The 16,943-nt window shown below is 29.1% G+C and overlaps 2 protein-coding genes across 4 annotated transcripts in view; one reads left to right on the top strand and one right to left on the bottom strand.

Moving 5' to 3' along the window:
- Positions 1-1,592: 1,592 nt before the first annotated feature.
- LOC108763297 (alkylglycerol monooxygenase) lies at positions 1,593-8,026 on the bottom strand. The gene is made up of 9 exons (XM_018510796.1): positions 7,723-8,026; positions 5,812-5,927; positions 5,110-5,264; positions 4,918-5,021; positions 4,532-4,694; positions 4,314-4,465; positions 3,850-3,984; positions 3,587-3,700; positions 1,593-2,073 (listed from the first exon to the last, which is right to left on the bottom strand). Exons 1-9 carry the CDS (start codon positions 7,852-7,854, stop codon positions 1,843-1,845), a joined length of 1,302 nt encoding a protein of 433 aa, XP_018366298.1. The 5' UTR covers positions 7,855-8,026; the 3' UTR covers positions 1,593-1,842.
- Positions 8,027-11,762: 3,736 nt separating this feature from the next.
- Positions 11,763-16,943, top strand: part of LOC108763296 (uncharacterized) — a 15,985-nt gene continuing 10,804 nt past the window's right edge. Inside the window, exon 1 of one of the 3 annotated variants that reach the window (XM_018510794.1) lies at positions 11,763-12,126. Coding sequence is in view for 1 of the 3 variants with exons in the window: in XM_018510795.1 (XP_018366297.1) it covers positions 12,680-12,714 (35 nt within the window). In the remaining 2 variants the exon portion in view is untranslated. Of the gene's footprint in view, positions 12,127-12,306; positions 12,715-16,943 lie in introns of those variants that run through there. The other 2 variants (XM_018510793.1, XM_018510795.1) reach the window with 2 other exon arrangements.

The following is a 16,943-nucleotide window of genomic DNA, read 5'->3' as shown; positions in this document are numbered from 1 at the left end:
ATGTCATGAACAAGGAAATGGGCTGACGTACATTTCAGAGATGCATCCCGTCATTAATTGAACAATCAATGACGATAGATTTGACGCAAACTTAACCGTCAGAAGTCACAGTTAATAATAACTGACTTCATTACTAACTGTGACTTCTGACAGTTAAGTTCGCGTCATCTATCGTCATTGATTGTTCAATTAATGACGGGATGCATCTCTGAAAGTACGTCAGCCCATTTCCTTGTTCATGACATAAATTCTGCCAAATTCTTGTCATGCATATATAATGGACACAATCTTCGCAATCTTGCTGTTACATAGTTACTCTACACATTTATTTATAAAATTTTTTGTGTTCTTTTTGGTACTGAAGAGGACCCAAATAATAGGGTCGAAATGTTTACCTGATGTCATAATTATATAATTTTATTGTTCATTAATAAATTGATTATTACACATAATATCCTGTGTCGGCTCTAATAGGCATTGAAAGATTTTTATTCAGATTATTTCTAGAGAGCCTTTATCTTTGATCTATTGTTCCTATATCAAGTTTGATACTAAATCTATTAGGAACACAATTATTATTATCAAGAGTTATTCGTTGTAAGAGTAGAAGAACAATTTTATGTTCTCACTTAGATAGATCGCATGTATTATGAATTATGATTTGAGTAACGTTTGCTATATGTAATAAAATAAAATATTTCTTAACGTATAAATTTTGATACAAAAAAGTTTCTTGAAATTTTTTTGGATAAATGTATCGATGGAACGCTGAGAGAAAAATGTTTGGTATTTGTAACTATAATTACATATCACTATAATTATGATTATTACTATTATAATAATAGTAACAGTAACTATGTATATAGTTCTAGTACCATATTTTTTATGATTGGTCCCAAATATATAACTATAAAATTATAGTCGCTTTAATCATTTTTATGGTAATTTCAACTATAATTATAGTCATTTTAGGTTGCTAACTATATACATTTGTTACTAGAACTATATACATAGTTACTGTTACTGTTATTATAGTGGTAATAATCATAATTATAGTGATATGTAATTATAATTACAAATACCAAACATTTTTCTCTCAGTGAAGGAGCCTATCCCGATGACATATGTTATCAAGGTCATAACTGCGTGATCTCCAACAGGTTTTAGCAATCGTTCGTTATTAGTTAAAAAGTCATTAACAAAAAAAGATTTAAAAATTATTATTTCTGCCACATATCTACAATATTAAAAACTATTCTATACTCTCCCCTACATACGTAATGACTTTCCATGCGAAGCGAATTCCTCCCTCCTCCCCCCTTCTCCCGTTATTCTCCGTATGTCTAGGGACATAATGTCTTTCCATACAGATGGATTTTGCTTCTCGTGGAAAGTCGGAACACCTCTAGGTAAGAGGGGGATGGGGTGGAACTCGCGTCGCGTGGAAAATTATGCGCCCCTAGGAGGGGAGCTAGAGTGGAATTCATTTCGCGTGGACAATCGCGAATTTAAAATATTTTAAATATTTTAAAGCAGAAAATTTTTGTTTTATATGGTAGAAAGAGACAGCATTTTCAAATTTTTTTTGTTTGTAATGTTTTAACGAATAACGAACGACGGCTAAAATCTGTTGGAGATCACTCATGACTATGATAATATATGTCAAGGTCAAGATTATCGGGGTGGGCTCCCTCCATCGGCATATCCACCTTATTTTGTATATAAAATTGTAATCGTAAGTAATTTTTCTTTCAACCCTTTTCCTTAAGATTTAATTTTGATAATGCCTGCGAGTGAAGAAATAGGTGCATGCAATATATGTGTGCGTGCATAAATTTTATATTAAAAAAAAGATATCCAAGAAAAACCCAATTGAAACACATGTGCATAATATATGAAATAATCAATTAAGTTAGCGTTGTACAAACGCACGAAGTACACATAAAGAACACAGCGCACGATTTCAATAGCGCTCGAATATTTAAACGTACACTTATCAAATAACAAGCCAATGCTGATGAGGGCAATTAAGTTGTTTGCTACTGCAATTCTTACCCAAGGATCATCTAAATTCTAAAACAGAACCAAGATAAGTAGCAAGCGTGCTCTTAATTCTTATACTTTGATTACTATTTATAAAATTATATATGTTAAATTTTTGCGAGTAATTGTTTAAAAAAAATAGATATATTTGTATTTCTTCAAACTTTTGCGCTGCAATTAAATGTAATATAAGCACAATTAAATATAACAATATTTTAACGTAAAATCGAAACGTTGTATATACAAGTTGTCCCATTTTAAATAACGACTTCTAATATCTCTTAAACATTTTAAAGTTGCAAAAAAGTTGTAAAGTTTTTATAGCTCATTCGATTGTTCATCGTTTGCACATATACATATGCACATTTCGAATTTTCATTTACACATGCACTTTCAATAAAAAAATTATTCAAAAAACAATTTTAGAGAGGTTAACTTCACATTAACCCCCCAATTGCGATTTGAGCCTAATCTACCTGAGCTAAGTCGACAGTTCTCGAAACTTTAATTGTTAATAACTTTTTAACTACGAGTGTCAAACGAAAATTCAACTTGTTTCGGAATGTGCAAACTAAAATCTATCGATTAAGCTTTTTTTAATTTAATTTGTTCACAGTTGGAAAGGTTAGTGTGAAGTTAACCCCTCTAAAATTGTTTCTTTACTGAAAGTGTGCAAAATTCGAAATGTGCATACATGTGCAAACGATGAGCAATCGATTGAGCTATAGAAACTTTATGTTTTCTAATGTTGGGGAGCTAACTTCACGATAACCTTCGCGTGGTACACCTTTGGGTAATATCGGCGGTAGTGTAATTTTCAAGCATTATAACTTGAAAGGTATTTAATAAAATATTTTATAATAGAGCTTTGAAAAGCTCTTGAGGTAAACTACAAGAATATGTAATGGAAAATGAGGAGTTCCATTTAAAAATCTAAAATAACTCTGACAAAATAACGCCACTCAAAGTCAAACCAATAGTACCATGTATCTTACCTTTTTAAAAAAAAACTAAGAATAATAACAGTTTTTATGCAATTTAGAAACATTATTAAAATTAGGAACATTATTGTAAATTATCTCTTTGAAAGGAATGTATAACAAGACATAAATATCTAATAATATAGTTTTCGTTATAATACATTACGAATTAGGCTGTTTATTTGCTTAGTATTGTCTTCCAACTTGCATTTAAACATTTGCAATTTATATTTATATTTTAAAGCTTTAAAATATTATTGATTTATTATAAATTGAACAAAAAGTCGTTTAATTAATGTAAAATTAGGAATGTCAAAATTTAAATCAACAATGGAATAAAACGTTTAAGAAATACTTAAAAAAAATATACATATTTACGAATTAAATTGTCAAGCAACTTTTAAAATATGGAATTATATAAAAAATTATATAAAACTTAATAACAATTAAACATATCCAAAATTTAATTTGGATAAAGTTTTTTAAAGTTTTTTTTTTTTAAAGTTTTTTCTTAATAACATATCCAAAACCTAATAACAAATGAATCCTATTTAAAAACCTACCTCACAATATTGTGATAATTTATAATGATTGAGAAAAACCATCAGGAACTGCACACTAATATATATTTTTTGTATTTTTGATATGTAAGGATCGTATACAGCTCTAGGCTTCACCTACAAGAGATAACAAAACAATATCTTGTATTAAATTTAAAATAAACTAGATTTCTGTTCTAATTTTTAATAATGTTAAATATTATTTATAAATTAAAATAGCATATGTATCTTATTCAATTTATTAAAAATTTTTTATTATACCTTACCTTTATTTTGAATTCATCTAAACCTAAACGTGGTCCACCTAGAAACCAGCTAGGACCTTTCCAAAAAGCAGCAAACTTATCAGCCCATGTATTCATACTTATACTTTTCTTAATTAAATCTTTCAAGTAAAATATCTACAATATACAATATTAGATAATAATAATTAAAAACAATTCAAATTGTTTATCTCATATTTATGTATAAAATTACTTTTATTTTATTATTATTATTATTATTATTATTCACAAGCTTTTAAATATTTTTTTAGTTTTGCTTCCTTTAGTTTTTTTATGTTTATCAATAAATTAGGAAATTGACATATTTACAATATACAATAACATTTTAATTTAAATTACGTCACTATTCATATCTATATATATAAGTACTAACTTATTTTTTTATCATTTACTATTAAGTGCATAAAAAATTTAAAAGGACAATAATTCATTATTATGAATTTTACCTGCAAATAAAATGCATTAAATGATTCAACATTAACTACTAATCCATAAATTATCTCTTCATTTCGTTCTTCTTCTTGAAATGTACCAAATAATCGATCCCATATTATAAGTACACCACCATAATTCTTATCCAAACAATAAAGATTACAGCCTACAAATACAGAAGTGCACATATAATATAAATCGCGAAAAAATATTAGATATATATTTAATTTACCATGGTGAACACGATGATGCTTAGGCGTATTAAAAATTAACTCGAATGGTCCGAGATCACCAATAACTGTTGTATGTATCCACAATTGATATATCAAATTGAGTTGATTATGCACAATAAAATGTGATGGAGGTATAAAAAAGGCAAGCGGTAAATAAATTACCTGCAAAAAATATTTAAATCAAAATACATAAGATATTTAAATCAAAATATAAAGATGCATTTTATTTTAAAATCTTTTAGTTTTAATTATAAACAGTCTTCAATTTGTAATTTATTTTAATTGGTTTTTAAAGACATAGTGTAATAAGTATTAAAATTATCTATTAATATTTTTCTTCGTATATTGTTAATTTTGATAAAAATGTTAAAAAAGTGATATTTACGAAGTTGCACCAATGTTGCAGAACGGATTGTCGTAAACCAACCGCGAGATTAAACTCCTCACTGCTGTGATGCACTTGATGGTGGGCCCACAAAAAGTGAATTTCTGCAAACAATAAGTCAATTAATATTTTAAATTAAAGAGAAAGAGAGAGATTGCTGTGTGTTAACACGAGGAATGTTTGGAAATTAACCATGATTACTGCGATGAGCCCAATAGTAACAAAAGTCTACGGCAATGAAGGTAATATACCATGTGCATAGCGAATTCCAGGGTAAAGTATATTCTCTGCCAAACCTCTCATAAATAACAATGTATAAATAATATTCGGCACCGCGAGAAAATATTCTGTGAAACCAATAATAATATTTTATCTAAATTTGACAAATAAAGAAAGATACGACTAATACACGTTATATTCATATTTATGTATTTATTATCTTTATTCATTTTTTTATAACTTATTATTACAAATATCTTATTTTTATTATGTGCTTATTATATATTTTTTATAATCTTAAAATTTCTAAAAATCTTCTTTATACAACCCCCTTTACATTAGATTTCCTATTTCTTCAGGTAGAAAGTATAATTGAATAAAATAAGATAATTGATTTATTATGTTCCCCAGCACAGAGTAAAGCTAAAGGAATAAGAACAGAATAAAATCACAATAAATAGAAAATTAACTTGTAACTAGAATACATTGCACGTAAATATTTATGTCGATAACGATTGCAAGAAATTATTTCTTAAATTATTTAGAACTATTCGATTGTTTTTCTGAAAACTAATGAAACAAATAGTTCCCAGGAAAAAATAATAAAAACTGTACGTGTGTATATATTTCCTACTTTTTTTAATATAGTAAAGGATAAGTTGTAATTATCCTTACCGGATAGTTTCGTAGAGCATCCAATGAGATAACGATGTCACTTGATCATTTAAACGAAATTTTTTTCTTAATATTAGTTGTTCCAGAATCAGTAGCAGAAAAAACGGTATCCATATCTATAAATATATCAGAGATTGTATACGCAGAAAGTTAAGTTTTTTATGTATTAGTAGCGCGTAGTTTCATGTATTAGTCGCTACGTTCGAATGAGGTCTCGACAAGAATAGCGCGCACATATGACTTGTTAACGATTCATGTAGCTTGCTGTGTTCGTAACAAATAACAGGCCAGCTGCGCATTCAAATTATCGGACTTCCTCAATGCATTTGACATCGTTTATGCTGCTTTGACATAAATCGTACCAAGTAGATTTTTCAAAGAAAAATTTTATAAATTCTATTCGAGCCGAATGTACATCAATGTATAATGAAGCCAATCAGAGATAAATAATTCATGCTGACATTAGAGGGAAGCATTTTTTTAATTTAAATTATTATTATTACTATTAAATAAGTAATGTTAAAATAAAACAGCAACATTAATTAATAATTAACAATAAAAATTAAACTTTAAGAAAATTATTCATAATTAAAAATATTCTTTAGATCATTGTCTCTAACAATTTTTTTATTTGCTTTAGTGTAAATTATTTGCTGCTACACCTTTATTAAATTTTATTAATAATCTTTATAAATATTTACTAAATCTATGTTTATTTTATATAATCAATTAAAAAGCAGTATATAATTCTTTTCTAATCAGTACATAACAATGCTACTTTAAAATTTTTTTACAATTGAAAATATTACGGATAATCATAAATATTTATAATTTCACAAATTAATTATATTATAACATATGAGCGCGAGCGTGACATGACAAACAGTGCACTGATCTAGCATGCCAAAGGTCGGCTTTGATCCCAGTAAGAAAATATTTATAATTGCTCGTGTCTCCCCGGAAAAAGCCAACAACCTCCCGAGAGTAATCGTTGTAAATTCTTTTTTATAAATTTTTTATTAATTTAAATTATAGCATACGTTTATATATATAATAAAATAATAGCATTTCAAATAATTAAAATCTGAATTCTTTACCTATAAATGTTTTAGAAAACAGCTTTATTTTCAAAATTAAATTGTTTATATATTCGTTTAAGTAATCAACACTTAACACGTCTGCTTTATAACATTATTTACTCTATGACATTATGCAATATGTAAAAACTAGAATGTAATTTAAGGGACTTATTCTGTAATTCTTAACGACAGTAACGATATTATTACATTGTTATTGCGCAGGTTTTGTATATAGTAAAAAAGCCGTGCAACGACAATGTAATGATATCGTTATAGTTGTTAAGAGTTACAGAATAGCCCCCTAATTTAATAAAAAATTTAGCAGAAATGTCAAAATTTTCTTACAATAACATATAAAATAAAAAACAGGCGATTAAGAGTAGAAATTAAGACGCAGTTATTAAAGAGTTATACATTAACAACGTATTTCATAAATCTTACAACTAGTACGATGAAATCGAACGTTTCGGCTCAGTTCGAGCCATCCTCAACGATGTCCAAATAACATTATAATCAATTCCAGATAATATATTCAAGAATGCAGCAAAGGGAGCCTCTTCAATTTCAAACTTGAGAAGCATCACTGTCAATTAGTTGAGGATAGCTCGAACTGAGCCGAAACGTCCGATTTCATCGTATTAGTTGTAAGATTTATAAAATACATTGTTAACGTATAACGCTTTAATAACTGTGTCTTAATTTCTGTTCTCAAACGCCTGTTTTTTATTTTATACGTTATTGTTTTAATCTCGAGAGCTTAATTGTATTCTTTAATTTATTATTTAAAATTTTCTTATATGGATTTTTTTATTTTTCACATGAAAAATATTACCTGTTGTTGATAGTCCGGCACTTCATGTAGAAACTCGAAAGTCGTCTCCTTTGGACTAACCAAATACCAAAGTCTTCCAACATGTTTTCGAAAATAATCAATTTTAGCGAGTAAGTTTAATGTAATGTTCATCTTGTGTTTACACTCACAAATACGCGCAAATTATTAAACTACAAATGTTATAAATTTTTTAGGAATATCTTAGGTATATAATATGCGAACGTCTCAGACGATATACGGCATCAATTTAATCGCTCACGTCGCGCGTATGTATTTATATAAGTAGGCTAACGCACGTGACAATATCAGTAATCGCGATAGGTGTAATCAAACCCGCGAATTTAAAATTACTTATTAACATAAAACGATTAAAATAATACATCGTATTCGAGCTTTATTATTATATTACTTACGGTTTTCGTTCATCGATATAAAATATACATCTAAAGAACAGCAAAAATTAATAATGACCTTTAATTGATTTTGTAGAAATAATTTAATGCAAAACTTATTAAACAAAAATTATTTTTAGGATTATTAGGTATAATATTAAATATAAACTTCCAAAAAATATCTCTAAAAAATTATTCTTTATAAAATCATTTTTAGAAAAATTGAGCTTTATTAAAAATATCTTTAAGAACTGAACTTAAACAAAATAATATAAATATATATATAAATACCTAAATACATAAATACATAAATAAATATTTAATATTTAATTATAAAAATTTAATAATAATAAATTTCTTTTGTGATGGCATCTGCCTTGATAAAATTTTATCTTGTATATAAAAAAATATAATTTTTTAGCTATTAGAGAAAAACGTATTATTAAATATTAATATTTATTTCTAAATGATATTAAAAGATTATGTATGTATCACATTCGTACAGAAATAAAAACAATAAATTGTAATAAAAATAATATTTTTTACAAGTATAAGATAATATACTACAAGTAAGAGTTTAATGCCTATTACGGTCGAAGCAGGATGTTAGATACTTTTAAATAATTTCTATGTGAATTTATATACTAAAATAAAATATAACTAAATATGTAGTTATTTGAAATGAGCGCCAAAATGATTTTTCGAATTTATAAACGCAATCAAACTACTATAGTAGTATCACAAATTAAATTGATAAGCAATTTAATAATTTGATGCTGAATCTGGCATTTTATTAGAAAGACATTAATGTACTGAAAAACGCCAAATAAATTTATTGCGAAAAATATTATCTCGATCGGGAGTCGAACCCGGATCTCTTTTTCTATTCCGTACGGTCGTCCTAAGCCTTTAAACTACTGAAGCAGGTATCTCGACCGGGTATCTCTTACTTGTTGTGTATTCACATATGGTCTTAATAAATTGTTTATTATGATATAGGATATATTTCAAATTTTTAAATTCTAGAAAGATATGAAATTGTCTAAAGAAGTTTGTTTTTATTTTGATTGCTTTGATGAAGTTTGTTTTTATTTTGACATGTTCACAGAGTTTTTTCGTTTAAAAGAGAAAACACTCTATTGATATATAGTAGAAGAATAATGATAAGTAGTAATGTATTGAATATATATGTATAATAGTAGAATAATGATTAATAGAAATGCATTGATCATTTGATTATAAATTTTTCAACAATTATTTGTTTAATAATATTTTATGCATCAATTCAAGCAACATAATAGTTTGTTTGAATTAGCATTTTACTTGTAAATTAATTACTACACGTTGATAGCATGTTGATAGTATGTATATATGTACATAATTAGAGGCACTGTTATAGATAATGATAATTAAAGAAGAATTCACTACAGAATTTAACTACAGAACGCACAGTTACACCAAGTCGACTTTGTGTATTCCTATGTATATTCAAAATCAATTGTCGTGAAACGCACTTTTCGCTAGATCTATGATACTGAGATAGATACGCAGATACAAGAGATCTACATCATGTGTGTCAAAGGCTCATGTAACAATAGCATAAGCAACGCATTCCCCCTCCAAGATATTTACAATCAGTGATAGATTTTACAGAATGTCTGTTTTCATGCATGTTCAAGTGACACAGCACTCGATTCTTTTTATAGTCATTTTGCGAATTAAAATTTGAATTATTCAGATACATTACACATATAAAAAATTTGAATAATTTAAAATTCCATATGGAGATTTAAAATATTTGAATTATTTAAATAAAAAGTAATCACTATATCCCCAAACATTATCAATAAAACTTAATAAGTTTTTGCAACAAATGAAGATCTTGATTTCGAATTTTGATTCCGATTTATTCGTACTGATCATGCAATTCTAGCATGAACTCTAATGTATAAACGTGCTAAGCATATTATCTGAGTGGCGTATTGTGGCAGTGACATCATTACTTTGTAATAGCAGAACCGAATCGCAAATTTTCAAAGCCTGAAGCTAATAATCTGGCAGTCAAAAATTTATGCAAATTCTCATAATGTAAATTGATATATAGATAAAATTTATAGCAATTTAAATATAATTTTTTTATCCAAATTAATTGTATCTAATATTTTGCAGTAGAATTTGGCGCGCTTATATTTATTTTAATAATGTTTCTGTTGTTATGGAAAAATATGTGTACACATTAAAATGTAATCTCAAATAATTGCGCGCGCGCGTGTGTGTGTATGTGTGTGTGCGTGTGATTCGTATAAAGTGATCGATTTAATTATTAGCGAAATTTGAAGACATACGGAAAAATGGTTTATACTAATATGTTAAGTACAAAGGGACATCACATAGTGAAAATAATTATTTTATGGGCGGACGCGCTGGAGACATTTCGAGGTGAATTTCATTTTTTTAAGTGAAATACCATATTTTTTATTTTACATTGTATGACAGGCTTTTTTAAGACAAATTCAAAAGGAAAAAGTTTTTTCTTTTAGCATAAATTATCACGTCTTGTACTTTGCGGGCGTGAATTTTGAAACATCCTGTACATGATACGTGTTGCATTTAAGCACAAGTTTATTAAAGTTATCACACGATTAGCTGTGTATACATACACACATGCATATAGAAACAGTAGAAAGCATTTATAAGATTTATTAGCTGCTTTCCATTTACACCGATTCTCAGAGTGCGTTCCGAATTTCGCATGAAGCGCATGATGCATCATATGTGTCCTTGTTGTTCACCAAATAATAAAGAAGGATAAAACGATACATCATGCGCTTCACGCGTCACTCGGAATGCACCCTCAGATAATTCTCACTTGTGACGTTATAACTCAGTTGAATGCGCAACAATACTAATGTGTCATTCTAGCTTTATTATTTACTAAATATAAAATAAAGATAGAACGCACTAATAGTTATATGTATCAGAGCTAATAGCTTTAAATGAATTAGAATAGCATAATCTTTTGATCTGAACCGAAGGCCGACTTCTTATTGGCTATTTTGATCGCTATTTTTAACCTGCTGGTCTGTTGTTCAATAAGTAAGTAATAAATAATAAATAAGCTTAGTAAATAAGCTAGTAAATAAGTAAATAAGTTTATTAATTATTTAAGATGATATAGTTATTAGATAAAAAAATGGCGAATTTTTGCGCTACCCTTGTATATCTAGAGCTCTAGCTAATGTAGCACTGAAAGCGTGCTCCCACAATGATGATCTGTTGAGAGAAAATATAAATATCATATAAGTATAATGATGATTCGGAATAATAGATGCGAAATCATTCCGAAATCATTCGAGATTAATAGTATGTATATATAAATTATAAATTATAATGTACATATATGAACAATACAATATCTGTACAATTCGTTTATATTCTAAAATGCATTGCAGTAAATCTTCGTCGTTATTTGTATAATATGTAATAATTATAATATGGAATAATGTAGAATAATTTGTTTCCAACACGGGGAAGATGAAATAAGCCATAGAGATTATACTTTAAAAGCAGTTTGGTAGCCCACAGGTGTTTGCATGATAATAAGCACAATAGCTACCATTTGCTGTATACATCATGCCATACGGACGTACTATACAGACAACCCGTCGTTGGCTCGGTTCGAATCTTGAGGTGTCGCTTTCTGATGGTCTATTTTTAACGAAAGGCGTCCCAAGCAAGTCGGCAAGCAGGCGCTGTATAGACGACGGTTTGGGCACTATTATAAAGCAGTCTGTGCCGGCTGTGTTTGTAATTCATCGCATATAAGTGCGGATCCGGCTGATCAAACTCGAAGATCTCGGACAGATCTTCATGGTGAAGAGAAGGGCACAAGGTGGACTCTCTCGATAGTACCAGTGGTAGACCTGTAGAGAAGCCATCGAGAGGCCTCCGCTGCCACGGAAGTGACACTTCTCTCACCAACAAGGTTGATCCGTTCCGGAGACCCGTTCAAGTATGTAGGAGAAGCGATCGATACCGATATATAATCCGTGTTTGGATAACGACTTTTCTTCCGGGAAAAATCTTTTTGCTACTGGAGTTGCGATCCGCTGAAGATCCACAAAAATTCAGTCGGCAGTTCGCTCGATATAAAAATAAATTTTATTTTTCTCTCTCTCTCTCCCTCTCTCTCTCTCTCTCTCTCTCGTTCTCCATTACTCTCTTTTCTCATTCCTATTCTATCAATGAATCGGCCGTAGTTGTTGGTTACTGAGCGTTGCAGCAGCAGCGGTGGCGTGGTAGCAGCGGCGGTTACTCCTTCTGGTACGTTGCCTTTCGTATTTGAACGAATGGTGCGTGCCAGAGAACGTTTTGCAAGATGCGAGATTCACCTCCCACAGCGAGGGAGCTTTCGTCGGCGAGTTTAGGCGGACTGTGACCACCTCCGGCAAAGTGTGTAGGCCGGGGTATCGCGCATTACGTAAAGCCGTGGGAAAAATAAATCACGGGTAAAGAAGGAAAACAAAGTGTAGGTGAAGAAGGGAGACGACCCACTTTCTGTGTGCATGTACGTCGCGATGAGGAGAGCATCGTTTGATAAGTAAAATCTCTGTTCGTAATGTCTCTGTCCACCTGGGAAAGAGGGAGAGAGAAAGTGCATATTACCCGAGTCATAGTTTTCCCATTTCTCTTTTTTTTTTAATATTTTAATTTATTATCATTATCCGTTTGCAAAAGAGGATTTTCCCGAGAGAGTGCGTGATATGAGAAATGTCAGTTATGTTTATCAACGTGGCTATTTTTCCGTGATAAATTAATACTACATGTACTAATCGTGACATGTTTCCAATCGCGGTAATTATACAGAGATTTTAGTGACAGTATTTTGTTGTGAAATGGAAGAAGAAGAAAGGAGACAGAAACAGAATAACGTGTCATTGCAACTTTTAAATGGATACATAAAAAACGTGTATTTTGCAAAATTATAGACTACCTAATAATCACAATTGACAGTTTCACATTTAATGAGTTATTTCACATTCATGTTTATGAACTCGATAACAAAGTTAATTGTTATCAATAACAATACAATAAATAAATGCTAAATACATAAAACGAGATTTATAGGGAAAGGACTTGATAATTGCAAAAAATAAGAATAAAAAATGCTATTTTGAAGAGTAATTAACAATTTTTTAATTGTTAGATATTCCATGAATTTCTAAATATTTCATGATAGTCTGCTTCTGGTACGTAAAAGACAATTTTAATTTATTTCTTCTTTTAAACTTATGTTTTCTTTTTTTCCAATCACTCTTTCGATTAAATATTCTCGATTGATGTTAAAAGTTTGATCCGTTAAAACTTTCTCGAAATTTTATTCTACCAAGTGCCACGAACAGCTTGACCGACTTCGAAGAAACTCTCAAACTTCTACCAAACAATCTATTTAAAGCGAAGTATCGATTGCGTTGTTACCTAAAATTGTCACGCTATATTACTTTCTCGAACACAAATTAACAAAATAAAATGCACATAATATTAATATAAATTTGACTAAATTATATTAAAACACATATATATGTATATACATATCGTAAAAATAAATTTGACTGTTACTAAGTGAAACAATTTAATTGACGTAATTATTAACAAACTTTTATAATTTGCATCCAGATTTAAAAAAATAAAATCAGCTATTTTTAAAAAATAATGTTGTATCATTGTGCACTAATCGCCGATTCTTTGTATGCAACACCAAATGAATAGTGTCGATCGCGTACGCAACGAAAGCGACTGCTCAAACTGTTACTGCGTATTACGTTACAACAGATAAATTTAGCGTTTCTTTTACACAGAGCTCGTTGTAGTACTGCCAATACTGCAACGCGGAATTAATTGGCTGCTTGGAAGGTAACCAATTCTCGTAGTTAAAAAAGCTTCGTCAAGCTCTATGGCATGCCGGCTGGGACAAACACTCACATTTCTCTCTCTCTCTCTCTCTCTCTCTCTCTCTCTCTCTCCCCCCCTCTCCCTCTCACCCCTTTGCATATTATCCAATAAATCACATTTCATGATATTGAAAACTCAAGGTCGGAATGAAGTTTCTTCTGCTACATGAACATAATATATATTTCGCTAAATATATTTCTGTCATTGTTTTAGTATTCTGTCATACAGAATACTAAAACAATGTACGAAAAATGTTCACAGACTTAAGATCAAGAATTGAAGTTATGCAATATTTCAGCGAATTTGTATGATTCCTGATTCAAATCTCGTTTAGAATAAGTAAAAAAAAGCGAATTTTGAAATATAAAAATATTTTCTTTGTAATATACATCACGGAAATTAAAAAATTGTTACACTTGCCATTTTAAAAGATATTATTATTTAAATTAATTGATAATAATCTAAATATTTTAATTAATATCAGAGACTAAGAACGAAATTACATTATGGATAAAAATTTCGGCCTGTTTACGATTATGGTCCGAGGCTATTCAACTTTCGGTTTTAGTGTCGATTCCAGTTCTTTTATTGATAATAATGATCGTTAATTATCGAAAGTTGAAATCGAAAAGAACCAAAATCTAAACGGAATCAGTAATCGTTACGGTGAAAGAACTAAAACCAAAAGTTGGATTTACAATTAGTCCGACCGAATCGAAATTTTTTGATCCGTGTTCCTCTGATTAATATTCCAGACAACACAGAATATTTATGATAAACATTTATTACTATTTATTTTTTGTAATGTTATATAAATGTTTTATACATATTTTATGTAAAGCTTTATTCGAAATTTATTGTTGGAGCAATACATAGCCTGTTCTCATTAACTGAAACACTGTTTACATTAACAAATGCTTTCGGTTAGAGGAACCGAAATTTTCCGTCTTGAGTATGCTGCCACAGTAGCGAACCATTCGGTTATCCGCACCGAGTGCGCGAAGTGAGGTGTAGTGAACTGTGATAAGAAACGATCTTTCTGTTACTACAAACGAAAAGATCTGACAAACGAATTCGGTGCTCGATTTTGGCGCTCGATAATCGACAGCAGCTTGTGCGTGTGCGTCTAACAAGAATAATATAGGTGAGCTACGATGGTTAATATAATAACATTATATTTAGTATTTTCTATATAAGTATATATATATATATAAAATAAAATATATTGTAATAATAATTGTACTTCGGAAAACATCGAAGTAATGGATAATAATAATAAAGTCAAAAATTATCTCATAGAATGGGGGTTAGACTCTTATTTGGACATATTCAAAGGTAAGTGATGCAAATGTAAACATAAAATTGGCAAAATAATAATATAATACAAACCAAAACGCGACTGCATATGGTATGTATAGCTGCAATAATTGCATAACCTCATTCTTTTTCTTTTCCTTGTAGACTCTGGAATTGACGAAGAAGTTTTTTGTATATATACAATCAGACATGTTCTTCATTAATATATATCTTATAGATGATTATGCATTTTATACATATATGCTTTTTGTCATTAACTTGAAGTATTGAAATTCAACAATATACATTGCTCAATTTCAATACTTCAAGTTAATGTCAAAAAGCATATATATACGTATAAAATGCATAATCATCTATAAGATGCATTGATTAAGAATATGTCTGACTCTACCGAAAACTTCCTTAAATTAAACAAAATTATTGATTTGTGAAACACGAAATTAATTGCAAAGGCAATCGAAAACTTATCTTCAGCAACCAAAACACTCGATAACGATAGCCGTACTATATAGTTACTATAAATGAGAATAAATGGTTAGAGCGGCAGAACGTCTGTTTCTTATTACTAAAACATTTGATATTATAACCGAGCTATGGTTGACACAAGCTAGACTTTTACCAGAGGCAGCATTGAGATTCGGTTGAGATAACCGAAAACAATTGCCTGAGTAGCGGAAACCTTTCATAGGAATTTTTCTGTTCTTACAACCGAGTTTTCATCTGGTCTCCAGAAAACAGAAAATTTCGGTTGTTGTAACCGAAATTCAATTATACGAACCGAATTTTTTCCGTGTAAAATACATATAAAATATTTAATGTAATATTTATGATAAATATAAATAAATATATCTAATAAGTATTTTTTACTTAGATTATAATGTCTTATTAAGTATTTTTATAACATTTATTACATTTACAATAAATATTTCGTAATATTTGTAATAAATGTTTATGAACTATGCAATCTAAGATCACAAAAATATTTACGAAATATTTCAAATAAGTCTTACAAATATTTGTAAATATTTTACAAATATTGTGTATTGTCTGATATATCTTAAATTTTGTTTAAAAAACGGCGTTATTTAAAAAAAAATTAATTTAAAGACGATCACGTAATTACAAATCTCGTTACCGCACTTTTTCAGATTGGTTACCAGTATTACTGCCAGATTATTGCTGGCAATAATCGACTAAATGTTAATTAATGTGTTATCGGGAAATGTTGGATCATTAATCTAAAAAGTGTATCCACAGAACTGAATAATTTGAAGAAATATTTATTTGCCAAATTTTTCGTATTCAGTGAAAGGTGATTTCAATTATTTTCAATATTTTCTTTCAGTTTTATTTGCCTACATTTTCTTTTAGCATTTCTATATAGGTAAATACAAATTTGTAAGTGTCCATAATACTTAAGGAGGTTGTAAGGCAAATGCAATATGTTAAGAACTACTTGAAAAAATTAAAAACTACTTGAAACGATCTTAATAATGAAGAATAATATATTAAAATCTGTAAATAATTAATTCTTATTGCGAAAAAATATTATTTATTTAC

The sequence above is a fragment of the Trachymyrmex cornetzi genome, unplaced genomic scaffold (genome assembly GCF_001594075.2).
Source record: "Trachymyrmex cornetzi isolate Tcor2-1 unplaced genomic scaffold, Tcor1.1 scaffold35, whole genome shotgun sequence".
Lineage (NCBI taxonomy): Eukaryota > Metazoa > Arthropoda > Insecta > Hymenoptera > Formicidae > Trachymyrmex > Trachymyrmex cornetzi.
This window is presented reverse-complemented; position numbering and strand designations above follow the sequence as displayed.